The sequence below is a fragment of the Labrus mixtus genome, chromosome 23 (genome assembly GCF_963584025.1).
Source record: "Labrus mixtus chromosome 23, fLabMix1.1, whole genome shotgun sequence".
In the NCBI taxonomy this organism is placed as follows: domain Eukaryota; kingdom Metazoa; phylum Chordata; class Actinopteri; order Labriformes; family Labridae; genus Labrus; species Labrus mixtus.
Window position 1 is genome coordinate 15,608,019 of NC_083634.1, and position 17,294 is coordinate 15,625,312.

The 17,294-nt window shown below is 38.5% G+C and overlaps 2 protein-coding genes across 2 annotated transcripts; one reads left to right on the forward strand and one right to left on the reverse strand.

The window, feature by feature from the left end:
* The first annotated feature begins 884 nt into the window (after nt 1-884).
* On the forward strand, nt 885-8,703 carry tex261 (testis expressed 261). Its single transcript, XM_061031097.1, has 6 exons — nt 885-1,076; nt 5,520-5,599; nt 5,701-5,854; nt 5,987-6,054; nt 6,178-6,280; nt 7,326-8,703. The coding sequence occupies exons 1-6, from the start codon at nt 1,007-1,009 to the stop codon at nt 7,439-7,441; spliced, it is 591 nt and encodes a 196-aa protein (XP_060887080.1). The 5' UTR covers nt 885-1,006; the 3' UTR covers nt 7,442-8,703.
* Nucleotides 8,704-9,723: 1,020 nt separating this feature from the next.
* On the reverse strand, nt 9,724-12,391 carry ankrd53 (ankyrin repeat domain 53). Its single transcript, XM_061032010.1, has 5 exons — nt 12,290-12,391; nt 11,349-11,548; nt 10,858-11,022; nt 10,645-10,765; nt 9,724-10,435 (listed from the first exon to the last, which is right to left on the reverse strand). Exons 1-5 carry the CDS (start codon nt 12,389-12,391, stop codon nt 9,842-9,844), a joined length of 1,182 nt encoding a protein of 393 aa, XP_060887993.1. The 3' UTR covers nt 9,724-9,841.
* Between the last annotated feature and the right edge of the window lie 4,903 nt (nt 12,392-17,294).

The window sequence follows — 17,294 nt, forward strand, 5'->3', positions numbered from 1 at the left end:
ATATATATATACAGAACTATGTGCAGTAAACAAGAAATACATATATATATATACAGAACTATGTGCAGTAAACAAGAAATAAATATATATATACAGAACTATGTGCAGTAAACAAGAAATAAATATATATATATACAGAACTATGTGCAGTAAACAAGAAATAAATATATATATATACAGAACTATGTGCAGTAAACAAGAAATAAATATATATATATACAGAACTATGTGCAGTAAACAAGAAATAAATATATATATATACAGAACTATGTGCAGTAAACAAGAAATAAATATATATATACAGAACTATGTGCAGTAAACAAGAAATAAATATATATATACAGAACTATGTGCAGTAAACAAGAAATAAATATATATACAGAACTATGTGCAGTAAACAAGAAATAAATATATATATACAGAACTATGTGCAGTAAACAAGAAATAAATATATATATACATAACTATGTGCAGTAAACAAGAAATAAATATATATATACAGAACTATGTGCAGTAAACAAGAAATAAATATATATATACATAACTATGTGCAGTAAACAAGAAATAAATATATATATATACAGAACTATGTGCAGTAAACGAGAAATAAATATATATATACAGAACTATGTGCAAGTAGGCAAATACTAAATGATAAGTTATTAAGGTGAATAATGGAACAACATTGTTCATCAAAACAACAACAGAAACATTATGGGCAGCAGTATAAGCAGCCCATGTAAAGATACTTGAAAGTACACATAATAGTTAAATCAAACCACATATATTTAAGTAGGACTTCTGCGTTTCTCCTCCAACCACAGGTGGTGCTACAACCAAAACAAACCCTTCTTGTCGTCGAGTGCAGCTCCTCTCTGTTGCTCTCCTCAGCCTGCAGCACAGAGGAGGAACTTTGACCGGTGCTCCAGCTGCTAGTTAGCACCCTGCTAGCTGGTTCCTGTATACTTTTCTTATTTTCTGTGTGTGTCGTTTCATATGCAGAGAGATGTGGTTTATTTATTTACTCAGCTGGCTGTCGTTGGTGATCCAGATATCCTTCGTCACTCTAGCAATAGGTAAGTGCATGCTGGGAGTGCCTGCAAACGTAGCTGCTGCTATTTAAACGCTAGCGGACCATGTACTCAAGTTAAATGTGACACCGTTTCACAAGCACTGATATCAACGTGATTGTAATGAAATGCATATTAAACCAGCAAGAATAAACAACATGCGAGTGAGCTAGTTCAGAAAGTATCTTCCTGCACAGCTAGTTAGTTAGCTTCGTAGCAGGAGTTAGCCTCTCTGTGTGCAACGTAGATATTTATAATAACGTCACATTTTGAAAAGTCAAAAAGTGTGTGTTATTATTTTAATTTTTGCATCCGTTTATGCATTCGTAATTATTTCTTAGATGAAATGTTTCTATGGTGTCCAATATAAAGAAGCCTCTCTATCCCTTTGAACTCGAACAACGTTGTTCTTTTAAGTGTTTTTAGTTGAACTTGACAAAGAGGCAGCCTGTCCACGTTGTCTGTTCTGTTAGTTACCTGGCCACGTCACAGCAGCTGTCAGGTGTCAGGTGTGGCTCACCTGTCAGTGTCAGCTATTCAGGCAAGGCAAGTTTATTTATGTCGCACATGTTCAACAACAAGGCAATTCAAAGTGCTTTCACACAAGACATCAAAAAGCATCCTGACAGAGGAAAGAAAAAAAAATCACTGGAATTATTAAATCTGAACATAATGCATGTAAATATGTTTGATTTGATTTTTAACTTCTATTTTTTAATAATTATATTCCCGTCCCCTGTTTTCTTGAGCTGCTGTAATGCACAAATTTCAATAAAGTTTATCTTTATCTTATCTTTATGTTCAAATAAATATAATTCAAATGAAATTAACTGAAATAAATGAGGTAAAAATATAAAAAGAGTTCAAAGTTACAGTGCAGAGTTTACATTTAAAGTCTTATTAAAGCTGTTTAATGAAAGGCAGCTGTAAACAGGTGAGTCTTCAACCTGGATTTAAAAGAGCTGAGAGTTTCAGTTTGAGGGATACTTTGTGCTTTTTTTTTACTTTCTACGTTGGCATTGCATCACTGAAAGTAAGAAACTAGGCTATGTGGTGTTGCTTTTCTTTTCTTGTCATGCACTAAAACTATTAACATTATAATTTAAAAAAAAACCAGAATGGTGTCATTGACAAGGATAGGATAAAACTTTATTGATCCCCAGAGGGGGAATTCGGGCGTTGCAGCAGCACAGACAAGAAAGCTCAAAATACAAAATACACATTAAACAGAATAGATAAGATAAATAAAAATAAAAACAGGAGGTATATACAAGTACAAAATGAATGATGACGTTAACTATGCAGGGAATTGAGACAGTATTTGCAGAGAATGAAAAGATAAAGTGACAAGTGATTAAAGTGACTTGGTATGATAAAATAGCAGCAAGTAATGTAAAACAGCAGAGAAGAGAGGCAGTGATGTACCACAGTAATACAGAGTGCAGTTATATAATATAATATAGTGCAATATGAACAATATAGTGTAATATAATGAAATGTTATATAATATAGACTAGTATAATAAAAATATATAGAATGTACAGTATATATGTATATATATACATTGATGCTAAATAATAATAATAATAATACAATGTTAGTAATGATAATAATGAAGCAGGTCATGTGGATAGTGTGACAAACCACATTAGTTAAAGTATGGCACAGATACTTATAGGATAACTCCGGCTGAAACAAATGGCTTTATAAAAACATTAACCTTTGCTTTATATGTTACGTTTTTTTAATTTTTTTAATTTAATTTAATTTAATTTAATTTAATTTAATTTAATTTAATTTAATTTAATTTTAATTAATTAATTTATTATTTATTTATTTTTTATATTCAGGTCTAATTACAGATTTTTCCCCTCAACTGTTTATAGGTTCTTGCTTTAAATTACACATACATATTTTTATCCCTGCACGGTTATGTACATTTCTTGTATAAGTCTATTTTTAATTGCACAGTTTAAGTTTGATTCATCTAGGAGTATTCTTAAAATCTTTTTTTCAGATTAATATATATGTATGGGAGGGGGGGGCGTTGGTTTTGTGGTTTAATTTATAACAAATGTATCATGTCATGTACGTCTTTTGTAACCTGCTACTGGATGCTTTGAATTTCCCTCGGGATCAATAAACTATCTATATATCTATCTATCTATCTATCTATGTATCTATCTATATATCTATCTATCTATCTATCTATCTATCTATCTATCTCTCTATCTATCTATCTATCTATCTATCTATCTATCTATCTATCTATCTCTCTATCTATCTATCTATCTATCTATCTATCTATCTATCTATCTATCTATCTATCTATCTATCTATCTATGTATCTATCTATATATCTATCTATCTATCTATCTATCTATCTATCTATCTCTCTATCTATCTATCTATCTATCTATCTATCTATCTCTCTATCTCTCTATCTATCTATCTATCTATCTATAATAAATCAGTAAACACAACTTTTGTTTTATCAGGTTGTAAAAATCTCTTGGGCGGAGTGTTTTTCCTGCAGCATGAGATTTGATTTGCTTTGTAGCAGTAGACTCTAATTCTGTTTTTGTATTAACCTTGTAACGTTTATTACTGCAAACCTATCCTCTCAGAGTATTAATCAAAGATTACCAACATTTATTTCTACATTATAACCAAATAAAAAGGTTAAAAACCAGAAAGATTCCTCACTACCTGCAGCGATGTTATCAGTGGTTAGCCATTGGTTTATCAACAATTAAAGAATACTTTAAATATATAAATAGCCTAAACGGTTTGTCGGAGTTTAGTTGTTTGTTATAAGCTGCTTTGTGATTTTGCAGCAGCAGGATTCTGTAAATGGAGCTAGAAGAAAGAGCTTTAGCCTGAGTGCCTTCAGTCTCATTTCCTAAATGAGGGTCAATATGAAGGGTGTACCCACATCTTATGAAGCTGTACTAAAGGATTGACTGAACTCTTAAGAAGAACCAAACTGCTAATGGAGAGAAGATGAACCTGTAGCCCTCTAAAGGTTTTGTCTCCTTTGTCTTTTTCATCCTGCCTAATCTTGATCACAACACTCGTGATGTATTCTTACGCTATGGTCCTCTGGTGAATCCATCAAGCACCGCTGGTTTTAAAAAATGTTTAATATTTGACTTTTTCGGTGTTGGCTGTCCAGTGCTGACAGGACAAACACAAGTTTAGGATTTGTCCGCCCGCTACCAGAGGCCAAAAGAGCAAAGCAATCTGCAGTCACTATTTTTCTCTCTTTCTTTTGATTCTGTCTTTGAGAAAGTACGGCTTGCCTTGGCGTGATGAAGCTCTCAGACTCTCAAAGAGCCTCTGCTCTTTGAGCCTTCACCTTTTCAGCTCTTGGCTATACAAGTTCTGACTAGTTTGGTCTTTTCAGGCTGTGCTGGCCTTCATTCCTCATAAGCTGGATAACTGTGGGCCGTGTCTGTGTTGAAGGTGTTTTTTGATTACTTGCTCGACTGAACTGATATTATTTTTCTTTGTTGTTGTCTTTTTATGCTTTTCCTTGGCTGTTGACAAGTGCAAGCTATTGAATCTTGAAGTCTTTTTGATACTGACTGAAATTTGTCTTTGGCACAAAAAAATAGAAAACTGTCACGTACTGAAAGTTTGTTTCCCGGAGTCTGGACCGTCTGATCAAGTTGATGTTCTTTTATTCGTGTTCTTTAACTCAGATTTGCAGTCGAGCGTTCTTAATAAAAATCTGTAGAATGATTCAATTAAGAATGTTTTAAATGATAATGATAACTGGACTTAGTCGTGGTAGCAGCTCAGCTCACTTTAATTACGAGGAATAAATTGTTGCAGAAACTGTTAAGGTCTTATATTATTCTCCTTTTCAACCAGTTTAAACAAATCTCAGATCTCCACAAAACATATCTGTGAAGTTTCTTGTTCTAAATCCACTCTGATCCTGTATTTGATCATCCCTATAAACCCCTCTATTTCAGCCCTGCTCAGAACAGGCTGTTTCTGTGTCTGTACCTTTAAATATGTAAATGAGCTGAGTCTGACCACGCCCCCTCTCTGGAAGGGATTTGGGTGCCTTGTCTTTCTTGCACTATGCCCTATTGTTAACGATGAGAAGGCAGACTCAGAGGGCAGAACAAACACCTGGCTGTGGGAGTGTCACCCACCTGGGGGAGGGGCTACTGCCCTTTGTGATGTCATGAAGGGAAAATCTCCAAACGACCTGTTTGAGCACACATTTTCTGAAAAGTGGAGCAGGGAAAAGACGGAGAGGATGGACTTTTCTCATAATAGGGGGGTTAGTAGACAGACTAGGAACTCATACTAGTGTTAGAAAAACATGGTGAAGTGTATTTTGAACAATACGTGACCTTTAAAGTTACCTTTTTTTAAATGTATTTTTAAAATGAGTTGTTTTCCTAAGAATCTTCACGTTCTCTTTGTCTTCAGCTGCTGGCCTGTACTACTTGGCAGAACTAATAGAAGAATACACAGTAGCCACCAGTCGAATAATAAAGTACATGATACTGGTGAGTACACAGAGAAGCCATTCTCCTTTTCTATTTAAGAATATACTGCAGTCTAATGTGTAGTGAAAAGACCCCGCTGATTTTTGTGTGAATGCTTCCAGTTCTCCACAGGTGTGCTGGTAGGTCTCTATGTTTTTGAAGGTTTCCCTGTGTTCATGGTGGGCGTCGGCCTCTTCACCAACCTGGTGTACTTCGGCCTCCTGCAGACGTTCCCATACATTCTGCTCAGCTCCCCAAACTTCATCCTCTCCTGCGGTGAGTAGCACAGACGCTCGCTTTACCTCAATTGTTTAATTATTTTGTAAAAGAGAGAAAATTGGGATCGAAACCTAAAACCTCAGATCATTACCCAAACAGTAATATGAACATCTATTTCATCCTCTACAGTGTTGGTGGTGGTGAATCATTATATGGCCTTCCAGTTCTTTGCACAAGAGTATTATCCCTTCTCAGAGGTACATTCATTTCAGTCTCTGATGTAATCACTTTATTTTGTAAATTAGGGAATATTCTCTCAATTCAAATACCTCCCTGTTACTAATCTTATAATCTTGTGTTTGTTCCTGACTGACGTAAAGGTGTTGGCATACTTCACCATCTGTCTGTGGGTGATCCCCTTCGCCTTCTTTGTGTCACTGTCAGCGGGAGAAAATGTGCTTCCGTCCACCATGCAACAAGGAGGTGAGCTCTCTTTTTTAAATTCTCTAGTGTGCTGCTGGATGCATTATTGATGGTAGTCAGTCATTCAAGCATCGAGTGTTCAACACTTTTGAAGAACTTTCAAAGTTTGACACGGATGTTTTCAGCCTTCAGAGCTTTTTTGTTTTCCAAGTTTCTAAGCAGATTCTTCAGTTTCTTATCCTCATTAAAAAAAAAATATATAATGAAATTAATGACTTTAAAATGACATTGTAATCACTTGGAAATCTGGTCTTTTGGTGCATTAACCTGCTCATTCAATCATCCATTTCCAAAATAGTCTTAAAACAGCTTAGATCAGGGGTGGGCAACTGGCGGCCCCCATCAACCCTCAATGTCAATTTTTACATATCAATGAATTGGAAACATGAAGAAAATGTGACAAAATCTGCCATGAAATCATGAAAACCAGAAATATGTCCATAATAATATTTGATCACTGGTATATGTTGAGTTAAATTTGAGACATAATTGATTTTTTTAAATAATTGATTCATAATTGATTGTTTTTGTGTACTACAATTTTGGCCCTTTGGCAGGGAGAATTAATTGAATGTGGCCCTTGCCGTGACCAAAGTTGCCCATCCCTGGCTTAGATGCTACAAAGAAACGGTTAAATTTGTATTTATTTTTTTCAACCCTAAATCAAAATTATGTTTTTATTCACCATATTTCTTCTCTTTGACTTCTATTCGGCTGATTTTGCTGATTTTTGAGTTATTGTTCTGACTTGAGGGAGTGTTCATGTGAATTTTCTCTGTTGTAAACTTTCTCTGACAAAAGACAAATGTAGTTAAAGTCCTTTAAAGCAACATGACAGTTTTTGCTTGCGTGCTAATTCTGACCAGTTGAATCAGTCGGTAGAGGCGAGACTGTAGATCCGGGCTAGAATTAGCACAGTAGGTCAGAAAAACCTGGACGGGATCATTGTATTATATTTAATCTTTAATAAACATAATGCAGGCGTAGTGTGTGGACAATAAATGGATGGTATCATAAACTCTCCCCCCCCTCCCCCTCCTCCTAGATGACGTGGTGTCTAATTACTTCACGAAGGGCAAGAGGGGGAAGAGGTCTGGGATCCTCCTCGTCTTCTCCTTCCTAAAGGAGGCGGTGCTGCCCAGCCGACAGAAAATGTACTGAGGGCGCTCGGACCTGGGATGCAGCCTCGAGGGTCGGATATGTGTATGTGTATGAGTGTGTGTACGTTCATGGGAAGCAGGAAGGACTGTGAAATCAAAAAGAGAGTTTCTGGAAGGGACTAAATTGAAGCAGTGGCCAACGTGGAGGAAGCGCACTGGAGGAAGACGGACCAATGAACAGGACAGAGCTTTGTGCTGGATGAGTTTACACAGCCCACGTTGGTCTCTCTTTTTGTCTGTGTGTGTTTACTGACTACCAACAACATCTACTAGAGACCTCCCCGCGGTGATCTTCTCTGTAGCGCAATGCTTTCTAACTGTTACGTTGGACTTCTCCATTTTTTTTTTTTAAGCTTTGGTATTCAATATTTGTGTGCGGGGTCTGACGTTAACAACCAACAGAAACCTGTCGACTTTCACTTTTGGCAGATAAATCATCAGATGTCTTCTTAAGACGCCTGCTGTCTGTTGTGTTTTTTTTTTTTAAGGTCTCACGCTTGTACTTTTTATACACAAAAGTAGCGTTTGAAAATCTAGGAAAAAGCGGAGCTAGATGAGATTTCTTTAAGGTACTTCTAACTCCTGATGTCAAAGCTTTGATTTTGGTGCCACGTGATCATAGAAAGCTGAAGGCCAAATGCCACGGACGGTTCTCGCGGAGATCACCCTCAAACAGAGCGACGTTGTAATGAATCAGCTCGATACAGAAGTCCTTTTCCAATTTTAAGGTGTTGCATGCTAAAAAGTGCTCTTGTCACATCGCATCTTTAAAAAAAATGTGCTGATGAAGACAAGTAGAGATGGATAACGTATAATTAAAAACTCCTTAAAAACGTCATTTGGATTATTTATAAGCGGCGACAAAAACGCACTTTCTTTTTCTCTTTGTTTTAAGTCGACACATTCATTCATCACCAGCACTGTAATCTGCAACACACTCTCCTTTTTATTTATTTTTTATTTTTTTTAAATCACAGCCAAAATAAAGTGATTTTTTTTTTTTTTTTTTTTTTTTTTTTTTTACATGATCGTTGAGTTAACCCGACATCAAAGTGAATAAACATTTTTGAAGATCAAACCCGGGTGAAGACTCCTGAAAGCTCTCAGGTGTCACGGACAAAAAAAAAAAAAAGCTGCTCAAGGTGGTTCGATATCAAAGAAGTACTTCTCCTCAAGAGGCTGAAATTCTTTTTACCAATTACAGAGTGATTCATTGTAGGATGGTATCCACACGACTGTAAAATAAAGATTTTGTTGAAGTAAGTGGCAGATGAAATGGTTCTTTTCTTTTTTTTACTGCTTTGTGTTAGAAATTCTTTGAAGAGATGGATCTGCTGATCCTCGCCTTTTTTTAAAGATCAAATGAGGTGACTTACACAATTTGAATGTGAAATTTAATTAAATACCCTTTTCCATCAAGAATATGTGTGTCTACCTTTGTAAAATCCAAATCCAGTGTGTTGAAGTCACAGTGGGCACATCTAGTAGAGGCATGACCTTTTACCCCTGCTGAGGTGTGAAGTTCTTCATGAAGTATAAGACAAAACCTCAAAACACACACACACACACACACACACACACACCTTTCACTGACAGGCCACACCTCGCAGTAACAAACGTACTGTTGACAAGCCCTCACTTGGATCCCGAGTCGCTTCCCTGGGGGGGGATCAGTGGAAGTGTAGGGGGGTGGTGCAGGTGTGACAGGTGACCCAGTTCAGTGAGGTTTTCTCACCCCCATTGTCCACCCTGCGTCTGGAGCAGGTGACATTTTTAATGTTGTCACTTTGAGGAGAAGTTGAGTGTTGGCAGGAGGTTTTTTTTTTTTTTTTGTTCAGGAAAACATCTGCTTTTATGCCCACTGGTTACCTTCCAAATGAACTGAGTTATTCTCAAACAGAAAACCGGCATCAGTATCACAGCCTCCAGTACAGTGGACTGGTTTCGGTAAATTAACCATTCAATGCGTTGATCCAATTCCGTATTGCACTGAACCTCCCAGATATGAACCGGTTTTAGTCAAATAATCATGCAAAACAGTTTGCGTCTAGCAGAGAGTGTCTTTATAGTTCAAGCTTGTAAAATGTTGGCCAACAGTATTTCATTGCATGCATTTTTAATCTCTCTGCTATGGGGATACTCAAGTCTAGATATTTGATCTATTCAGTACATGTCTTCCTAACCCTCTAATTATTTACATGGTAGTTTAAAGCTCCTGTGAGAAGTTCTAACCACAGGATGTACCAAAGTCAAAAAACAGAAAGTTCCTCACAGTAGCTTGAATCCTAGAACTACCAATATCTATCAAATCTTGTTTTTTTCCATCTCTATTTGACTTAAGACGTAAAAATGGCTGAAACATTTCAATACCAGAAGAGTTTTAATGCATGTCTTTGACACCCTACTCACATATGTCGAGTTTAAGCTCTTTGAGAACGCCATCAGGGGATGAGTAGTGTCTGAACTCGAACACCTCAACCAGGTGCATGGCCACCTCTGTCCAGGGGGAGGTGCTCCGCCCCTGGGGGTTTCCTCTGCGCTGGACCTCCGCGATGTCCTGGGGCTCAAAGTGCCGAGGGGCGGCCATCCTGGAAGGGAAAGCCCTGGGGAACAACACCCTCTCCAGGACATCCAGAGGCAGGTCAGGGGCAGGGCGAGGCGTGCCGTCCCACTTTGTGGTGTACTGAGGCGGCCCGCAGCGCCCGCCCCCCCACAGTGTGACAGAGGCCCGGAGGTCTGGGTCTCTGTCACAGGGGGGTCTCTCTGGCTGAAGAACAGTATAGACCGACCAGGGCCTGGAGGAGGCTGGAGGTCTTTTAGGCCTGTCCTCCTGGCCCTCCAGTGGTTCTTTGCTGGTTTTTAGATTGGAGTTGTGCTGATCTGATGAGAGGCACTTAGCGTGGAACCTGCTCACCTGGACTCTCGGGGAGAAATCCTTCAAGAGAGGTAATCCTTTCTTGTTTGCCCACTCTGCAATCTTCTCATCGATGAGAGTCTGGAAATGGAGACAGAGAAAGTGTTATGAGTTTCTTAGACATGATTGAAATGAAATGAAAATCTGAAACTAAAAGCTCCCGTGAGGAAATTTGAGATGTGCAGAATTTGTGTGCCCCAACTTGTATCCCCTATCTCTTCCCTTACCCCCCTTCCCTTTGACAGTGAAAGGCATTCTGATCCAAGGATCTGACAAGTTTGTGAACCAACCTTTTTATTGAGGTCATTCAGTTTGACCATGTCCACAAGATCTCTGTATAACTCCTGCACCAGCTTCCTTTCCTTCACTTCTTTGTCCTTCTCTTTCTGCCAAATGCAGCTTTTCAGATACCTACACACAGAAAACACAAATACGTCTTTCAAATAATCGACACATGTTACTGGAAAAGTTTGAATTGTGCCATGAAGTATTCTTTCAGGTACCTTGCTACCTTCCTGTTGCAGAAGATACGGGCGAAATCCAGAGGAGTGAGTCCCATGCCGTCCCGAGCGGAGACATCTGCGCCAGCCTGCACGAGGATCTCTGCGCAGTCCAGGAGACCTTCAGAGGCAGCCAGGTGCAGCGGGGTCACCCCTGAATCGGAGGTCCTAGTTACATCAGTGAAAAAAAGAAGAAGCTTTATCACCATCATCTTCATCATGTTTGTCATTATAATCATCAGTCGTATCATCATTATCCCTCGCAGCAGCAGCAGCTTTAAAACTTCCATCATCATCTCATTGCAATCATAACTTTACTTTCACACTCCTAAGCTTTTAGTGTGCACTCACAACAGCTGGATGCCACTGGATCCAGCTGACAGAATTCATTTATAAAAAAAAAAAAAAGAAGCATCTGTAATCGAGCAAATGAAGCTTCCTAAACTAAAAAAAATAAAAACGTGAAGCTTTCACTCAGAGACGACGATGCTTACACAGTGACGTCAGCGCCGTGCTCCAGGAGGAATCTGACGCACGAGGAGGTGTTCGGGGAGCTCAGGGAGGACAGGACCATGTGGACGGGCCGGCGACCCTGCTGATCTCTGCTGTTGACCCACTCCGGCTTGGCGTCCAGGAGGAGCTGAACGGTAGCCAGCTGGCCATAAAGGCAGGCCATGTGGAGTGCTGAGAGACCCTGGAGGTTAAACCCCCCCCCCCCCACCAAAAAAAAAACACAAAGCGTCATTTTAATGATGCTCTCTATTATGAATGAACTGTTCTTTTTGACCTATGAGAGGAAGTGTCCTGACTGTCATAACTAAAAGGCCTTTCACCGCAAACTTTCTGTTCTTTCAAATTAGTAAAAACACAGGATTTTTAATTGTTGTAGGGATGCAGTTATGTGTTCTTTCTCATTGACGTGGCTTAAATTGAGTGAGCCTATTATTGAACGTTATCGTTTTTGTTTTCTGCTTTGAAAAGAAAAAGGACCTTGAGGAGTGCACGTGGAAATTTAATTAATTTTTGTTTTGTTTTAATTCATTTCCCTTTTGTGAAAGTGTCTGCAGTTAAATACATCATTTCCAGTTCAACTTTATTTTTTTGAAAGAGTTGGTTAAAACTGTTTTTTCATTTTTTTTAAATTATAGTTTCACATTTTAATTTTGTAATATACCACCAAGGACTTCAGAATAATTCTGAACCACATTAATTGCATCAAGGTATCATTTTTAAGAAATTATTTCTGACCAGTTTTGCTGGCTCATTTCCCTTCAGTGGTGTTGTATATGTTGTTTAAATTGTTTTCATTAAGAATTTGGACAGAGATACTTTTTACAAACAGAATAATATTTTTTTTTTCTCTCTCTCTATAATGTCTATGACACAGAAGTAAGATAAGTTTACAATCCAACAGTCTGTGTGTTCTTGAACCTACCACGATGACTTCCAGCTTCTCTGTGCTGCCTTCATCAACATCTGGACACCTGAGCGCGTCTGCAGATTCTCTGCAGGTACGTTTCCTATGAAATGACGTCATGTACAAACTATGAAGGGTGACTCATTACTACAAGACTCAATGACGAACACTTTTAAATAACGAAACCGGGCCATTACCATTATTCAGTGTCACAAATTCACTTTGATGGTGGACGGCTACTTACGGTGAGTCGGCTAAATCATTAAAACATCCAATACAACAAACATAACATGATTTATGTAAACAGCTGGAGGCTAAGGCTACAGTAACATTTAAATAAATGTACGAGCTGACATAAACTTCGTGTTATTTACCGATTTTTACCTCTCCCGCGTCTCTTTTTTCCCGATTTGTTGACAGGTTCCATCGTTGTCATGGAAACGTAGTAACCAGGAAACGTACTGTGATTTAAGGCAACGTTGAAACTCTTTTGAAGTTATAGTGTAAAAAAATCATAGACTGTAAAGCAAAAATGCGCAATAAAAAATGTTTATAATTGACAATTAGGCTACTTAGTCTATATGTAATGTTTTTTTTCTATTTGACATTTTGATTTAAAAAAATCATAGACTTTCAACAACACAGTAAGCTACCACATAAACATATGTCCCGTCACGCTTTCCGTCGGACTGAATGTGTAGTAATATTTACAGTCTATGGTAGTAGGCAGTAGGCCTACAGTATATTTTAAGCTTGTTTCAGTCATCTGTAGCCTCCAACATCTTCATTTACTGTCTACTTTTTCAGTATTCAGATGATGTTGATATGCAGTTAGATGCCATTTGGGTTGCTCTGTAGTTTGTCTTTAGCTTTGACCATAATGAGACTATTGCATTTTTACTGCAGGTCTGCAAAAAAAACCAACTTCTGATGGTGAGATCTTATTTCCAGTGTCTGAAAATGAGCAGAATATACTGATACAGAGAGGGTAACGCTACAGACACATGCCAGCTCTTTAACAGTTTGTGGAAGCTGTGGACTGTGTGATTCTCCTTGTCTCTTGCTGATAATCTCCTAAACATGAGTAAATAGTGTCAGTCAGTAAAAACCTCTTTTAACAGTTCTATGTAGGCTTTCACTCCTCAGCCTACCGAGAATTTTTGCAGTACAAAATGTTAGGACAGAGGCCGTTTTGGCAGCAAGCTATTCTTGTCTGCCTGTCTGAAACTGACCCAACAGAATATCCAACTTATTAACACGTTTGTTTAAAATGACATACAAAGCAGAAGTGGAAAAAAATAAAGAAGCTAGAGGTGCAGCCACCTGATATAAGATGATATAGTATGTGTTGCATAGATAAAACCTTCAACAACATATGTTTGTTAGCTGTCAATCTCTAAGATAAACAGGAATACAAATGGCCACTTCTTCATACAGCATATTCAATAACACATGTTGTGTCTGAGTGTAAAAGCGTGTGATGGATACGGGCAGATGAGTGGCTGCAGGCACAGCAGAAATGGATACTTCCACCCTCCCATGTTGCGTCCTCAGCTCTCTCCTCATACTGTACGTCTGTGTACTGTGCTTGTATTGATAGTGCAATAGAAGTGGCAGCTCACATTAAGCCAGAGTAAAAGCAGATCGATCCTGCCAGTGCTGTGGAGGCCTCAGAGGGCCCGTATGGATCCTGTATGAACAGTTATATTCTCCATGACTCTGAGGGACTGAGGGGTCGATGGGCTCATCGGGCAGCAGAACTCTCTGATCGCTGATATTGATCACTTGACCCCTGACAGACTGAAAGGGGGAACATGTGCATGGGAGGACGATGACGCCTATAGTTGGACTATCAGCAAATATTCATCAGCAGGAATAAAAGATAAAAAATCACAGGAGATAGAAATGTCCTGAGGGGAATTCTAACCACACAGCAAGCTTAAAAAAAAAACGTAATTTTAACAAAACTGTCTGGTGCCATTTCTCCCTTAACACAAATTAAAATATTATTAAACATGGTGCCCAAATTGGATACCCACTACTTTTAACTTTCTAATACTTTGAATTGATAAATATTCTTAACATACATTTATTATGTTTGAATAAAATTGAAAGATGTGTACCATTGTTGACTCTTTTAAAAACAGTGACCCAACTATTTAAATTGGACTAAACCATTTGTGGGGGTGGTAACTTAACTCAAGCAGCATTTGGGCAAATAAATATGCAAACAAGTTACAATTTGATTATTAAAAATGAACAAAGCTATACCAATACCAAACGTCTTTACCTGAAAGTTTTTTTTCCGAACAACCACTTATAACAACTACTGCCAAGAACAAGAACACCCCCACACACACCTTTTTTTTTTTTTAACATGGAGCAGTCAGGAAGTATAAACTCCTTTTGGCTCCACAGCTTAACTTTGTTTTTCTTTATATATTAAGTTTAACAGGTAAAGGTGCAGACATAATTAAAATCCAGTTGTAGGCAGTAATGAGGCTTTAAGGATGTCAAAACAACCTCCAAGGTAAAACTCTGACTTCTGATTCATGTTTCAGGATTTATGTGAGGCTGAGATAGAGGATTGATTTGGATGATTTCTAAGTATCTTTTTTTGCAAATCTTGTTCGTCAAAAAAAACCTTTACATCTACTTTCTAGCAAGATGACAATGATTCATTCTCAAACAACTGGTTTAAACTGGGGTTTTTCCAGGTTAAAATAATTCCCATGTCAGGACCCTTTTGCACACTGGATATTTTAAAATGTATCACAGATCTCTTTCTGTTGTCTCGGGAACTTTTTAGAAACTTATTTGAGTATTTCTATGTCACGTTTTCATGTTCCTAAATGTTAAGTTCAGTGTGAGATGTGTTCTCTTGACTGTGATTGTAGCCGCAGTCACTAACAAAGGAAAAGGATTTCAACTTTGGTACTCAATTTTACTTTAGTGTTTTACTCTCCTTTTTTTTCCCCAGGACATTTTGTTTAATGAACTTATGTATGAAAAACAATGTTTTGTATGATAGCCACTTATGAGTACGAGTTAGCTCATATTACTGGATAGAATCTGTGTTTAAGAGCTGAGATGAATACCAAAATAAAGGATGCCACAAACATTGATTCCTTGCTTACGTTCCCTAACTTAAATCTAAATTTTGCAGCTTTTTTTCCTGTTATATTTTCATTCAGTATTTTAATGTGTCTTCCCCTTTTTTCATCCTCTCATTGTCATTCCCAAAGCCATCAAGGTCTCGGTGGCCGGTCAAGGACGGGGCATGGACCCCTGGCTTTATTCTCCAAGTGCCAAACCCCCGAGAGCCTTTCGCCTTCATCACAACACACACATGAAGCCACTTCAGTGACGCGTGTGTGCGTCGAGAGAGTGAGTAACCCTTTTTTATACACGTGCATGTTAATGTGTGTACAGTGTGTGTGTGTGTGTGTGTATGCGGGATAATAGAAAGAGAACAGCACGCCCCCGTTGAGGCCTCAGCGGCTTCCTCTGACCTCGGTCATATGTCATAGTGGTTGTACGGAGCCATCGTGGTAGAGCTCTTTCATGTTTGACTTTCAACACAAGTCCCAGGACAGCAACCTCTGACGTGACCTCTTTACTCCGACAGTTGTGTTTTACTTTCAACGTGCTGTCAAATTCAGCCTGGTCGGGTTTTTTTAAAAGCTTTTTTCATTTGCCATTTGCCGCTCGATTTGATACAGGAAACAGTTATTCTGTTTTGACGCATAATTAAAAATTAGTATTTCATTTTTTTATCCTAAAATATCCCACTGCCTCCAAACACACAATGAAACCTGTGTTTGTCTGTGTGTGTGTGTGTGTGTGTGTGTGTGTGTGTGTGTGTGTGTGTGTGTGTCTGTGTGTGTGTGTGTGTGTGTGTGTGTGTGTGTGTGTGTGTGTGTCTGTGTGTCTGTGTGTGCATACATTAGCTACAGTACATCCAGTTGGTGCAGAGCAGATTAGCAGCGGGCCGATCAGAGCTGTCTAAACCTGCTTAGGGCGAGGATGAAAATGAGATCATGTCCCAGCAGCCTCGCAGCCAGCTCTCCCATTGGTCTGTTACGTTATCCAATCACATCGCGTAAAGGCTTTCATTGGACGAGGGATGGGAGCTTTCTGCCCGGCCGGTGGCACCTGACCTACGTATGGTTCAGGTCTCATATCTGACATCAGATGGAAACACATTTAGCTTTTAACAAACTTTTTTGGGTTGTGTATAAAATTCTTCAATTCTGTGTATCTTTTGGGGCGTGGGGCGATTTGATCACATATTAACACTAGATAAACTGAAAAAAATGCGGAGTGAAATATACTTTAAAAGCTCGGCAATGATTCAATGATGGGGTAGATTTTCCACCTGATTTGCAGGAGATTTACACGAGTGAATTACGTAGATTTAGTAGGTTTTTTTTATTGGAAGTACACAAGTAATCTTTGCTGTTTCTTCCATCTTTGTCACGTAATTTTTACTCACTAATTCCTAGTTTTTTAATTATTATAACACTACCTTTTCATTTTCCGACCCCAGCACAGTGTCAGCAGAAGGCTGTTCAACATGCTCGAGGTTTCTGCCTCTTCAAGGAAGTTTTATCTGTTGCCATGTACTGCTCATGGTGGAGTGACGTTGGGTTCAAATTCTTCCCAAAAAACATCAGTGGAAAGTGTCGGAATAAGTGATGAACAAAGTAAAGAAAATGAGATTAAGAGAACAGGAAAAGAGTTAAAGAGGAATCCAATTAAAGACAGACTTTAAAGGAGACATTACAACAGAGACAAATAAGACGATAAGGGGCAGAAACCAGAGTTAACACATCTCCTCAACATGCCTCCATATTTGATGAGCCGCCTCACAAGGACCCTGAAGCCCTCCGGCTTCTGAATCCCGCTTGTGTAAGTGCGCTGATGCTCTCGCTTTCCTCCCTCTCCCTCCTTCTTCCCCTGGTCCTCCTTCCCTCTCTTGCTTCTCCATCGTTTCTCCTTTTGCTCTATCCGTTAGCTCCTC